The 13,444-nt window shown below is 36.1% G+C and overlaps 1 protein-coding gene across 1 annotated transcript in view; it reads left to right on the top strand.

The window, feature by feature from the left end:
• Positions 1–13,444, top strand: part of MAGI2 (membrane associated guanylate kinase, WW and PDZ domain containing 2) — a 1,281,842-nt gene that overhangs the window by 832,338 nt on the left and 436,060 nt on the right. Inside the window, exon 10 of the mRNA XM_034641709.1 lies at positions 5,454–5,533. Within this exon, the coding sequence (XP_034497600.1) occupies positions 5,454–5,533 (80 nt within the window). The remainder of the gene's footprint in view (positions 1–5,453; positions 5,534–13,444) is intronic.

The following is a 13,444-nucleotide window of genomic DNA, read 5'->3' as shown; positions in this document are numbered from 1 at the left end:
ATAAAAGGGAGAGAAGGTCTTCTGGAAAATGACGTAACCATCCTGAGGATTTTAATGACTATAATATAAATTGATATAATATAGAATTTATATAATATAAAATGTCAGTTTATATACTTTTAAGAACTGACATTTATTGGCACCTGGCTGGCTAAGTTGGTAAAGCATGAAACTCTTGATCATGAGTTCAAGCCCCACATTCGGTGCAGAGATTACTTTATAAGGAAAAAAGAGAGAGAGAGAACTAACATTTATTTTTGAAATTATGTAAAATGTAGTCAGTAATCTCTGATTATTGTTGCTGAACCTATGTGACAACTGCTATTGAAACTTTAACATCCAAACACATATTGAATTGCCCAATAGACTCTAAAATATTTACCTGGACCTTGTTTACCTTGTTCAAAAGGTTATGCTTCTTGTAATCAAACATCATTGACTTTAATCTCTGATTATTCTTCTGATGTAGTATTTCCCAGGTGAAAATAGATTTTACTATCAGTTAAAGACTAAGATTAGGAATTGGCTTTGTAGGAGGACTTTTTAAATTCAATGCATTTGTTATTGTTTCACGTCTGTTACTATTTTTAGAGAAAATACAGCAAGGGAATGTGTTTGATAATAAAAGTTTCTTACCCCACTAATAAAATTTCAGTTGGTGAAACATCAGTGTTTGTGCAGTACTGAAAACATTGTTTTGATCTAGATGGCAATATAAAAGTAGGGGAGGAGAGAGGAGAAGGAAACAAAGAAAAGATGAACCAAAGGAGGCTATGTCTTAAAATTAGGCTTGATTTGGATCACCCTTGAGGATACACTTATGTATACCCAAGAAACTGATAAGGGGTTTATACCCTGACTGGGAAAACATAGAGTAATGAAAAAAAATGAAATGGAGGATAGAGTGTGGCATGATATATATGAAAATCCTCCACCTGTGGGGCACCTGGCTGACTCAGTCAGCTGGCTCTTGGTTTCAGCTCAGCTCATGATCTCGAGGTCCTGGGATCAAGCCCCACATCAGGCTCCCCACTCAGTGGGGAGTCTGCTTGACCTATTCACTGTCTCCCTGTCCCACTGCCCCTCCCCACCGTTCATACTCTCCCTCTAAAATAAATTAAAAGAAAAAAGAAAATGCCCCATTTTTGATAGCAGTTTTATTAACCCAATTCTTAAGTATAGCTTCTAAGACATATGTAGATTATATTCATTATATTCATTATATTCCTATGTAGATTATGTAAATCAGGAATTTTACGACTTTATTTAGGAAAATTTTTCAGGTTGATTTCTGGGGTATTGAGAACGATTTGACAGTTGCCTAGTTGTGTTCTAGGGACAGATGAGCCTAAGGTCCTCTTACTACGCTGCCATCTTAGCTCCCCCTGGAAAAATATTCAGATTTGAATGGAGAATATTTGATTCAAAAGGGATCTGAATGGAGAATTCAAGTTTATAAGGAAAAAAATGTTTCCAGTGATACTATCCATGCCTCTTCAATCACAATGTTCTCTTTCATCTCTGTGCACCTGCAATTTAATATAATACCTACTAAGTACAAGGCATTCAACACAAAGGGATTTAAGGTTGTGATTACTATCTTCAACAGGAGATAAATGTCTCTATTTCCAAACTATTGGCAAAGGCTCTGAGAAAAAGATCTCTGATTATTCTCCAAGGGAGTGAAATAAAGCAACTCAGAATAAAAAGCCAAGTGTTAGGTTTAGTATGCCTCTGGTTTCAGAGCATAAGAAATTTGGACTTGGGAATCAGGTATATCTGGGTTGAATGCCAGCTCTTTCACTCTCACACACTAGCTGTGTAACCTTGGGCAAGTTACCTTCCCTGAACCTTTGTTTCTCTGTCTGTGAAGTGGATTTAAAAATCTGTAGCCACAGAGGCTCATTAGCATTAAATAAGGTGTATGTGTGAAAGTTCTAGTGCAGTCCCTGACAAAGTAGACAATCAGGAAATGTTACGAGATAATGAGAATAACTTTGCAATGGTGTGCCATAATGTCAGCAGCTTTTCCTGTCGAAGTGAGGCATTTTTCATGTGAAAAGAATGTTTCCCCAGGAAGATAAGATGTTATTATTTAACCTGCAGCTTTTGTCAGTTTGGCAAAGGTTAAACTTACAAAAAAAACACGGAAATTTCTAATTAATTTTAAGTCAGCCTATCACGTCTTCAAAGCCATTCTGTTATGAATTTAAACTAGTATAGCAGAGTTCAATGAAATTTCACTTCTGGTTTGTTCCAGTCCTCTTGATAGATTCATTATATAGTTTAACATCAGGGAAGTGTTTGAATAAACCAATTTTTAAGGTTTTTATCCAGATTTTAAAATCCGACATTGATTGAACTTGAATAGCTACTGACTACTCCACTTGATCTCTCACTTTTAAATGATCATCACATTAACTTTATCCATAAAAATACATACAGTAGTAAACTATTATGATTCAGCATTCCTAGAAAATATTTGTTCCATTCCCCAACTAGGGGGAAAAAATTTCTTTGCAAAGGCAGCATATATGTGTGTGTGTCTCTGTTTAAGAAACTAGTATCAGGATATAAGATCGTATCATTAGCCTCTTACCTTCCTGTCATTTGTGCACCACATTAGATACAGAAAACTGATGTTTAAATCCACTTTAGCAGTTGAAGTAAAAGGAAATCACATCCTCAAACTTGAGGAAAAGTGGTATGTAGATTGTGAAAAATCCCTCAATGATCCCATTTTGTACACGGTTTCCTGTCCAATGTTTAATCCCATCTTCAAAGGTAATTGTTGAGGTTAAAAATATATAATTTAAGGGAAGTGGAAAAGCCACTCGGTCTGTCGTCTCCCAAATGCATTAAAAATATCCCCTTTGTAAGGTATCCTGAAGAAGTACCCAAATTACAAGGCAGGGAGAGCCACTATTGAAAAATACTGCACTGTATCTTCATGTGATGTTTAAGACTAACTACTACCCACATTTTTTTCAGAATCACTTCAGAGTATCAGATAAAAATGCTGTTAACTATAAGAGACTCCATCTGCCAAAGTGTATTAAAGTGACATGCCATTAATGCTAGTTCAACCTAAAAAAAAAAAAAATCATCCTGTAATGAAATGCTTCGTACAAGCTCAGGAAAGCTGGGAAACACAGTTCTCTACAAAATTAGCCAGTATTTGAGACCAATGATGGTGTGATATAGAAATGGTAATTTGACTCCCTATAATGGCTTAGAGATGGCCCCTTACTACTTAGCCATAGATGTGTTTGCTTTTGTGAAAATGTCTTACTTAGAAATAAATGACTTTTCTCCGAAATGAGGGAAGGATTTTGAAGAAACAAGTGTGCTTAAAAAGAAGGGAAATGTATTTTCCTTGCCCACTTCCCAACATTTCTCCCTACCACATAAAAACCTAGACATGAACACACCTTACACACAAATGCACTCACATGCATGCACGCAGACACACACACACTTTGTACTAAAGGCCTGTCTATAAAACATATTTTTAAAAGTGAATTTGTCTTTTTCAAAATGGGAGGAGCAAACACGGAACCCAGTCCACTAACATATTTGGGGCAGTCCTCATCTCCTTCCATGGGTGTCTTTAGTTCAGAAGTATGGACTAGATGATACTGATAGGACTACAAATGAGGACCAGAATAAGATGAAAGTGCCTACAGTACTTTACTTGCTTCTGAAACTCAGTAACAAAGCACCATCAGGCTTTCCCAAGGTCAAATTGGGAGAAAATAAAAGCTAGCATACTCTCCTGATGATTTATAATTTGGCCAAATTCACAGCCTTTATCTGATCAAATTATGAGAGCCCTGCTTAGTTAGAGGCATCAATCATTGTGAAGTTCCTATGTGAAGAATGCAATGGAGAGTATTTTCTCTTTACCACACATGAAAGTCAGAAATAAAAGGGAATCTCCTTCAGGAGCAGAGACCTCATGACCCAAGAATCTTAATGTCTCCATTTTCTAATCAGAGATGGCTCTACACATAGGATCATCATCCAGAAAACACTAGGTCCTTGAACACCTTAGACTTGCTTCCCCACTACCCGGCTTGTCTCCATCTTTCCTCCTTCCTGCCTTGAAATTTTGCCCTTTAGAGAGGCACCTGGTCTCTATAAGTTTGCTATTAAATATGCTGCCTGGGAGAATTTTCTGACCTTTGCTTTAACATAGTTAAATTTCAAAGAAGAAAGAGGAGATATATGTGAAATTGTTATCATTTGACTTTCATCATTATCACTTGACTTTCTTATAGTTGTGCTCAAATACCCTGTTATCTGGCTTTACATTATATTTCTATATTATTTTCTACTGTTTTCTCTCATGTTCCATTTATTGGCCTTTTGACTCTTCCCTGTATGAGCCTCACACTTTTCCACACCTGTGACTTTGTTCATGCTTTTTCTGAAGCCCTCACAAATGTCACATCCTTGATAATGTGTCCATTGGTAGATGAGATCACTTGAAACAGCTGTACACAGTAAAGACTTTAGTTCCAAATAGCAGTTTTGAGCTTTTGAGTGGTTCTCGAATTATAATGTGCATAAAAATCACCTGGAGTGCTTGCCAATGATGGAGATTTTGTGGCTCAACCTCAAAGATTCTGATTCAGTAGTTCTGTGAAGACCCAGAATGTGTACTGTTAATCACCAAGTGACTCCAATGCAGGTGATTCTAGGGCCTCTTTAAGAAACACTGTTCTAAAAACATCTCTCCTCTGTTTTTAAAATTTCTGACAAAAGGTTTGCCAGAAAACTTTTTTTTTCAAAGCATAAATGTCATGAAAATTATTATTAATTCCCAGAATTTCCATTCTAGAAACATTAGAATACAGGCATTTTTACCCTCTGCTTTCCTAGCCGGATTGAAAGTATTCAGATGGAACACAGCTAAATATGGGTTAATGACATTGCTATTAATCACTTTTTTGAGAAAATGTAGGCATCCCGAGAACATGCTGTAATTTTCATCACTTTCATACTGCCGCTGCCAGCTCTGGAGTTAAAGAGTAACAAAACAACTCTTTATGAAAAGGGCAGGTTTAAGATGAAAATAATTATTTTGCAAAAGTGAGGAAGCAGTATCAGAGCCTGCGAACTGTGCTCTCCCAACTGCAGAATCCTGTGTTTGTAATAAATTCCTTTTCCTCTGGATGAGTTCTGCATTTTCAATGAGGTTAACTTGGCAACATTCTAGTTGATTTTAATAAAAATAGCTGCTTTGAGGACAGGGAGCTGAGGTTGCCAAATTTACAGCTGCCTTGCACAATTACTCTTACACCACCTTCAGGGTTACTTAGAACCAGTAAGCAAATTAAGTGTATCGATTGCAATTTTGTTGGACTAACAACCCCCCCCTTTTTTTTTTAAGGAATAAACTTGATTCCTTTCAGTATGTGTCTGTTCAGAGTGATCTCTTTTCTTTTCAGCCATAACACAAAGACAACATCATGGCTGGATCCACGACTTGCGAAAAAGGCTAAACCTCCAGAAGAGTGCAAAGAGAATGGTAGGTCATTGACTTTCTGTGATATTTCTGCGTTGCACTTTGAGCATGTTTGTGTTTCTTAAACGAGGGTCTCACCTCAAGAAGCAGTCATGTGGTTGAGACCGTTTGAAAGATGTAATATTTAATGCTCAGCTAGGAGAGAGAATTAACACAGCTTTTTAGCAGTGCCATGTGGTTTTCCTTTCTCTCTCTGAGAAGACGGTGCCGGATATCACATCGCTGTCATCTCTGTTGGTTCTCTGTGACTCCTGGCCTGACTTTCCACCACCTTCTAAGGACCTTTGTTTGCAATATGTCTCTCTGACGACTCTGATCTTTTCACTGGAATTGAACATGGTGTAAAGAGAAACATTATTGTGGAACTATAAATTATATTGATTTTTGTGTTTAGAGGCATGGCATTCGGCTAGTTATTAAGGAATCCGTGGTAGAAAGGTCTATACGTAGGGCTACTTTCCTTTAATCAGATACTTGAATTAAATAACCAATTGCATGAACATCCTGGGTTATCTGCAGTATTTTCTAGTTTCCAGTGTAATAATATTAACTTGCTTAGAAATCAACTGTTTTCATTGTTTTTAAACAATTTTGAGGATTAGATGAGTGTAAGCCTTGCTTGGAAATTAGTAAATTATATAGATGAAGTCTGTTACAGATGATACTTGTAATTTTTAAAGATACTGAGTTTAATGTGAAAAGAACACTTAAAATTTAGCTAAAATGATAAACAGCATACTGTCCTTGTGACTTTTTATTTGACCACAATCAAGCCTTTATCTCCTGAAGCTACTGGAGTCCTGTTCACAGGCATCTATCATGGAGGAGCTCTTAAAGGTGGAGAGAGTGATGAGGAGAGTTTCAACTTTTAAAAAAGTTTTTGAAAAGTCAACTTTTTAAAAAGTCTCTAATTCTGAAAGTCCTTTGATTTTAACAATAATTCTGGCTTTCTCAGATAATATTTTGATAACATTGTTCGTTTCTATAAGATAACTGTTCACAAGCTAGTTATACACTGAGTTAAATTAAAAATTATAGTGTACCATTTGTATGTACATATTGGAATGCATAAATATCCAGTTTTTAATCAGTATCTCTATATTGAATTTTATATTCATAACTGTATCTGTATGCCTTCTGTATAATAGCATGACTGCATGTGGTTGAATCCCATAAAATTATTATGTGACCTGGACTTTTGAGCACCATTAGGTTACATATTTCATTGACACCAGTAGGACGTGTGCTGCAGATTGTAATCGGTTATAAATTAAAATGGCCTGATCTGCTATGTATGGAAGTTACAATTTACTTTTGCCACAGATGTAAAACCTTAGTATGTCCTAATTAAAATGAATTTACGATTTGCAGTGCTATGACATATTGAACTTCTCAGCTGTCATTCTTTTCATTAGAGAAAGCTATTAAAATCATATTTTAAAATTCTGGGAGAAATGTAGGCATAAGACATCGCATAATTTTAATATTCCAGTGTTATCAGTTTTTCCCACATCTGTGCTTGTCTGTCTTCTCAGAATGGTAGGTACCTAAAATACAATGCCAGTGTCTGCGAAGCACATGTCATTGAAAAACAAGCCTAGAATACAGTCTTGTAGTTCAGAATGATTTCTAAGCCGTCAATTACTATTTGTCTTCATTTTCTACAAAATAAATAACTCCTAGATTTTATTCCATATATCACTGAAATATTTTACAATGGAAAATACCATCTAGTTAGTTAGAATACTATCATTCCAGATGCATGTTTTGAGTTTTTTTGCCAAGAAAATTGCTTTCAGGTAATACTGTTATTTCTGTTTTATTTTTCTTTAAAACATAGGTTAAAATTGCATGTTTAATATGTTTAATCGTTGAGTGTTAATGGATTGCTGTTGAGCTCACCAATTAAGTCAGGCTTCTTTATACATTCTGCTCAGGCCAAACAAAGTAGAGTAATTTTCTGGGTGCTGGAATGTGTATAAAATGTGTATAAAAAATTATAGAGGCTCAAGATGATGAGATCCTTCTCCAGCAAAGATTTATCCTCCCTATGCCAGTGAGACAGAGTGGAGGCTAATTCCTTAATCCAATCTGAAATTGAGCCAGTAGGAGTTTGGGTTGAGTTTTGGTAAGACTCAATATATCTCTGGTTTGTTTCTGTTTTAGGATGGTTGCCCAGGGTTTTCAACTAACTGCCCATTTGCTGGTCAGCAAGCATCTTCTGTAATGGGTCAGGTCACCTATATTTTAGGCTTTGTGGGTCATCCAGTCTCTTTGTAACTTCTCACTTTGCAAAAGCAGGCAAAATCAATATATAACTAAAGGGCATGGATGTATTTTGATAAAACTTTGTTTATGAACAGAGAATTTGAGTTTCGTATACTTTCAGAATTAAAATATCAAAATACTGCGTTTTTGTTTTTTGTTTTGCAACCATTTAAAAGTATGTAAATTGTTCTTCATTTCTGGACCATACAGAAAGTAGAGGCAGGCTGGATTTTGGATCTCGTCCACAGGACAAACCCAGGGCCAATGTGTTTATGTAGGGCCTTCCTCTTGGCAGTTTTTGAATGCCAATATTTAAAAAAATATTTTATCTTCTTAGTATTGCAAGACTGACAAAAATCTGTGGTGCATTTCAGGGGTTTTAGCTTAGCTTTTTGCCTCTAGACCTTGCACCGTCTTCATCTGACAAACGTCACATGAGATAATGGGTTGTGTGTTTAAGATCTCTTGAGTCTATATTTTGTCACTCCAGTCCCTCAAGACTCCTCAACTTTCTGCTGGCTTCCCTAACCTCCAGCAGTGGACTTCTTCCTAGGCCATGTCTGGGTTCTTCCCACAGCCCACAGTCAATAAAGTCAACTGCAAGTTCTTCCCTCACCTCTCCACGGTTTTCTCCTCTTTGGAAGCCTGGATCTGTGGTTTCAGCAGGGCTCTGGTCCCTTTAAGCTGTTTACTTTTTGCATTTTGTATAGATTTTTTATGTGTTCTTATAGCTTATAAGTTCTCACTTCATCCTACCTGGAAGCAAAAGTTTTATGCAGTACTTTTAAAAAACATTTTAGACCTTCTTGGGTTGCGTACCACAAAGTCTTGATTATTATCATAATTAATATTTTAATCTCAGAATGGAATTCCATATGTTGTGTATGTGTGCATACTATTATCAATGTACACAGGTACATGTGGACATGGATGCAGATATGGGTGCATGTTGTAAAGTGGGTGTTTGTAGTTCTGTTAACATTGGTACGAAAAGTTAATTCCTTGGTCAACTATAAAAAGAAGAAGCTGCGTGAAAGAGAGATGGAAGGGAGGTATCAACTGATTTAAATTATTCTTGGGTTAGAGAAAAAACTAGCGAATGTTTTCTTATTGTTATCAAGAGGGACGTGGGAACATAGACGGCTCCGTGCAAATACATATTAAATAACCATCTATTGACAGCAAAGCAACCATTTTGATTTCTTACCTGAAGGATAATACTGCTACTAAACATAAAAGCATACTTCCTTCTCTCACACTAGAGTTCTGAAGTCACTACATTCTGTGCATTTGTCATTGCTCTGCATTTTTAGAGTTTTAGCACCAGTCTACATCACAGAAAAAAGTCTCCACCTACTACTGGATTCTAATATTGGTATTTGGGGGAGTGCCATTTAGCAAGCCAAGACAGTCTTTTACAAAATGCCACAGAAATCACAGTTAACTATTAAATGGTTTGGATGCAAGATCAGTGAACTGCGTATAAAACATCATCGTATTTGTCCTCGGCCCTCAGAGTCAATACCATGGGGTTTCTCCTGAGACATTTCCAATCACAAGCATCCCAGTGGTGACACATCCCCCAAGAATCACTGAACTAGGGTTAACGTCAAAAGCAATTCTCAGGTCCTGATCTTATGAGTCATGAGATTGAGACCCACATCGGGCTCTATGCTCAGTGGGGTGTCTGCTTGAGATTCTCTCCGTCTGCCCCTCTGCCCCCTCGCTCGCACTCTCTCTTTCACATAAATAAATAAATCTTTTTAAGAAATGATTTAAGCATTGTAGGACCATTCTTTTCTTACACTTGAAATGTAATTAAACTATGACATATAGGAGAGGTAACCGTGTGAGATTTGCAGTTGTGGAAAGCTCTCATCCAAACACAAATCTGTGGGCTCTTGAGCAGGGTGCCTAATTTCTGAGAGCCTGGCTTTCTTACCTGTAAAATGGGATGCATATCTGTTCCATGCAGATTTAGTTTCACATATAAGAGGGACAGTGCTTGTGGCTCCACAGGCTCTCAATAATTGCTCCTTTCTTTTCCTTCCTGTGTGTTCTGAGCCAACAAATAAGCCTCAGAGAAGACAAAGGGAGGAATTCAGAATAGTTGGCCTACCTTAAGGGACTTGAATTATTCTAGTGTCCTGGAGAGATGGAAATGAACAAACCCATGTAGGCTAAAATTACCCGCCTACCTAATTCCAGCCTAATACTGATAGATTGGAGGTTGTCCCCCTCCATTCTGTTACAATGACTCTAAATTCTCACAAAGTTGTAATCACAGCTCTGAGAACTAGGTGGATTCATTTCTATATTCTGTGTCTTTGAGTTATAAGGGAGTTTTCTCGTGTTACTGTAAAAAAAAAAATCACATAATCGCTACCTGTTTACCTACATGAGAACTGCATTTCCATTGACATTTAGTTAGAGTTTTGAGCTATTTATCTTTTTTAAGAAATGTTGTCCAAAATGCACATAAAGGAAAACAGGATAAGCTATGTTTTGTAATATTTATTAAGTAGAATTTTTTATTCAAGAGGAGGCTCGCCTTTTTAAAATAATAGAAAGCACTAATTAGTTTTAGGTCATTTTTTTAAAAATTCTTTTTCAAGTTTTTAAGTTCCAGTTAGTTAACATACAGTGTAATAGTAGTGTCAAGCTGTACAATACAGTGATTTATCACTTACATACAACACCCAGTGCTCATCACAAGTGCCCTTCTTAATCCCCATCACCCATTTAACCCGTCCCCTCCACCACTCACCTCCCCTCCAGCAACCCTCAGTTTGTTCTTTACAGTTATGAGTCTGTTTTCTTGTTAGTCTCTTTCTTTGTTTTCCCACCATGTTCATTTGTTTTGTTTCTTAAATTCCACATATGAGTGACATCATACAGTATTTGTCTTCTCTATTTCGCTTAGCATTATACTCTCTAACTCCATCCATGTTGTTGCAAATGGCAAGATTTCATTCTTTTTTATAGCTGATACATTCCGTAAAAATATACTCTCTCTCTCTCTCTCTCTCTCTCTCTCTCTATATATATATATATATACTGTGTATATATATATACACAGTAACACATTCACCAGTCAGTGGACATTTAGGCTGTTCCTGTAATTTGGCTATTGTTGATAAGGCTAGTATCAACATCAGGGTGTGTCCCTTTGAATCAGTTATTTTGTATTCTTTGGGTAAATACCTAGTAGTGCAATTGCTGGATCATAGGGTAGCTCTACTTTTAACTTTTGAGGAACCTCCGTGCTGTTTTCCACAGCGTCTACACCAGTTTGTATTCCTACCAACAATGTAAGAGGGTTCCCCTTTCTCCGCATCCTCGCCAACATCTCTTGTTTCCTGTGTTGTTAATTTTAGCCATTCTGACAGGTATGAGGTGATATCTCATTGTAGTTTTGATTTGCATTTCCCTGATGATGAGTGATGTTGAACATCTTTTCGTGTGTCTGTTAGCCATCTGTATATAGTTTTAGGTCATTCCTTAAGTGAATTTCTTAACTGCCACACAGATTAGGAAATGAATACTTTTATTTTCGTAACTCCCATTCTGTTCCTAGAGTGCATAGGTTATTTCTTTTTAGAATAGGGGCTTTGGCCTGTTGTCTCATTAAGTTTGTATTGCTAATTAGTGATCCGATTTCTCAAGAATAAATATGACCAAATTAATTTCACCTTTGAATATTTGTTTTCCTAATCTAATAAACCTGCTAAGATTATGTTTGTAAAGCACCTTCAAATTTTTCTACTAGGAAGAATTCAGTAAAACAGACTCTAGGGGCATCTGGATGGCTTAATTGGTCACGTGCCTGCTTTCGGCTCTGGTCATGACCTTGGGGTTCTGGGATCGAGTCCCTCGTAGGGCTCCCTGCTCAGCGGGGAGCCTGCTTCTCCCTCTCCCTCTGCCCTCCCCCCCCCCACTAATGTGCTCACACACTCTGTCTCTCAAATAGATGAATAAAATCTTAAAAAAAAAAGACTCTAAAGATACTAACTATTCAAGTATTAAAACTTTAAAATTGAAGTCATTGATATATTGAATATATATATGTATATATTATGAACAAACTAATTTGGATGTTATTTTGTTTCTATACTGATATTTAGGGTGTTTTATAAAAAAAAGTTGAAATTTAAAATATCTTAATAGAAACCGTTCTTATTTTGGTAACTGGTAGTTATTCATATTAGTCATGATTTTTTATAGCAGTACTTTGAGGTATGCTTCATCCAATGATATAGCACCCTTTCCAGTATTTTCAGCTTAGAAGTACTATGAAATACGAACACTTTAGGAATATAAATCTTTTGTGGAGGAAATAATAAAATCAAACCCAGATAAGTCATATATGATGGATATTCCATGGCTTTGCCCCAATACCAAATTCTGCTGTTTATGGTTGGCATATGTTCTAATTGGTCCCAGTCTACTCTGATCAGTTAGATTCCAGATCATAAAAATTGTTAAATATTTTGAATATCATTTTTGCACTAATTATTTATGTATTTATCTCTTCTACCTGCAATCTTTATCATGGCTATAAAATAGTAGCTATGTAAGGATTTTAAAATTCTGTCCTTTTATTCTTGATTGCTTAAGTTTCTTTTATGTTTAGGAATGAGTTATGTCTTATCCTTACTGCTTAATGCATACAAGTTTTAAAATCATATTGATATCATCAAATCTGTTTATTCTGTATAGTAGCAAAATAATTTCAAAATATTTCCAAAAAGACTTTAAAAAATTTTTTATTTTGAAATATTTATAAATTCACAGGAACTTACAAAAGAAGGTACAGGGAGGGCCCAAACACCCCTAACAAAGACCCCCAATGTTAGCATCTTACATAAATATAATACTATATAAAAATGAGGAAATTGATATTGGTATAATCCACAGAATTTATTTCACCAGTTATACAAGTACTGGTGTGTGTGTGTGTGTGTGTGTGTGTATTTTCATGCAATTATATCACATATGTAGTTACATGTGACGATGGCCGCAATCAGGAGTCACAACTCTTCTATCCCACTAGACTGTCTCATGCTACCTCTTTATTTCCATATCCATCCCCTCTCACTGCACAATCCCTAACCCTTAACACCAACTAATCTGTTCTCCATGTCAATTTCTTTGTTATTTCAAAAATGTTCTATAAATGGATTTACACAGTATATAAACTTTTGAGATTGACTTTTTTCGCTCGACTTAATTACATTGAAACCCATTCAAGTATGTGTATCAATAGTTTGCTACTTTGTATGTGCCACTGTTTGTTGAAGCATTTACCCATCGAAGGACATCAGGTTGATTCCAGCTTTTAGTTAATACGAAAAAAGCTGCCACAAACATTTGTATACAGGTTTTTGCATGAACATAGGTCTCTTATCTGGGGTAAAAGCTCAAGAATGTGATTACTAGGTTTTTGGGAGAGTACGTTTTTAGTTTTAGGATAAACAGCCAAGCTATTTTCCAGAGTGGCAATATTCTTTTATTTCCCACCAGCAATGAACCAGTTTCTCTACATCCTTGCCAACATTTGGTATTAGGACTTTTTATATTTTAGTCATTCTAAAATATACCGTGTGTAGTGGCATTGCATTATGGTTTTAATTTGTATTTCCCAAA

This window comes from Ailuropoda melanoleuca, chromosome 1 (assembly GCF_002007445.2).
Source record: "Ailuropoda melanoleuca isolate Jingjing chromosome 1, ASM200744v2, whole genome shotgun sequence".
NCBI lineage: Eukaryota > Metazoa > Chordata > Mammalia > Carnivora > Ursidae > Ailuropoda > Ailuropoda melanoleuca.
This window is presented reverse-complemented; position numbering and strand designations above follow the sequence as displayed.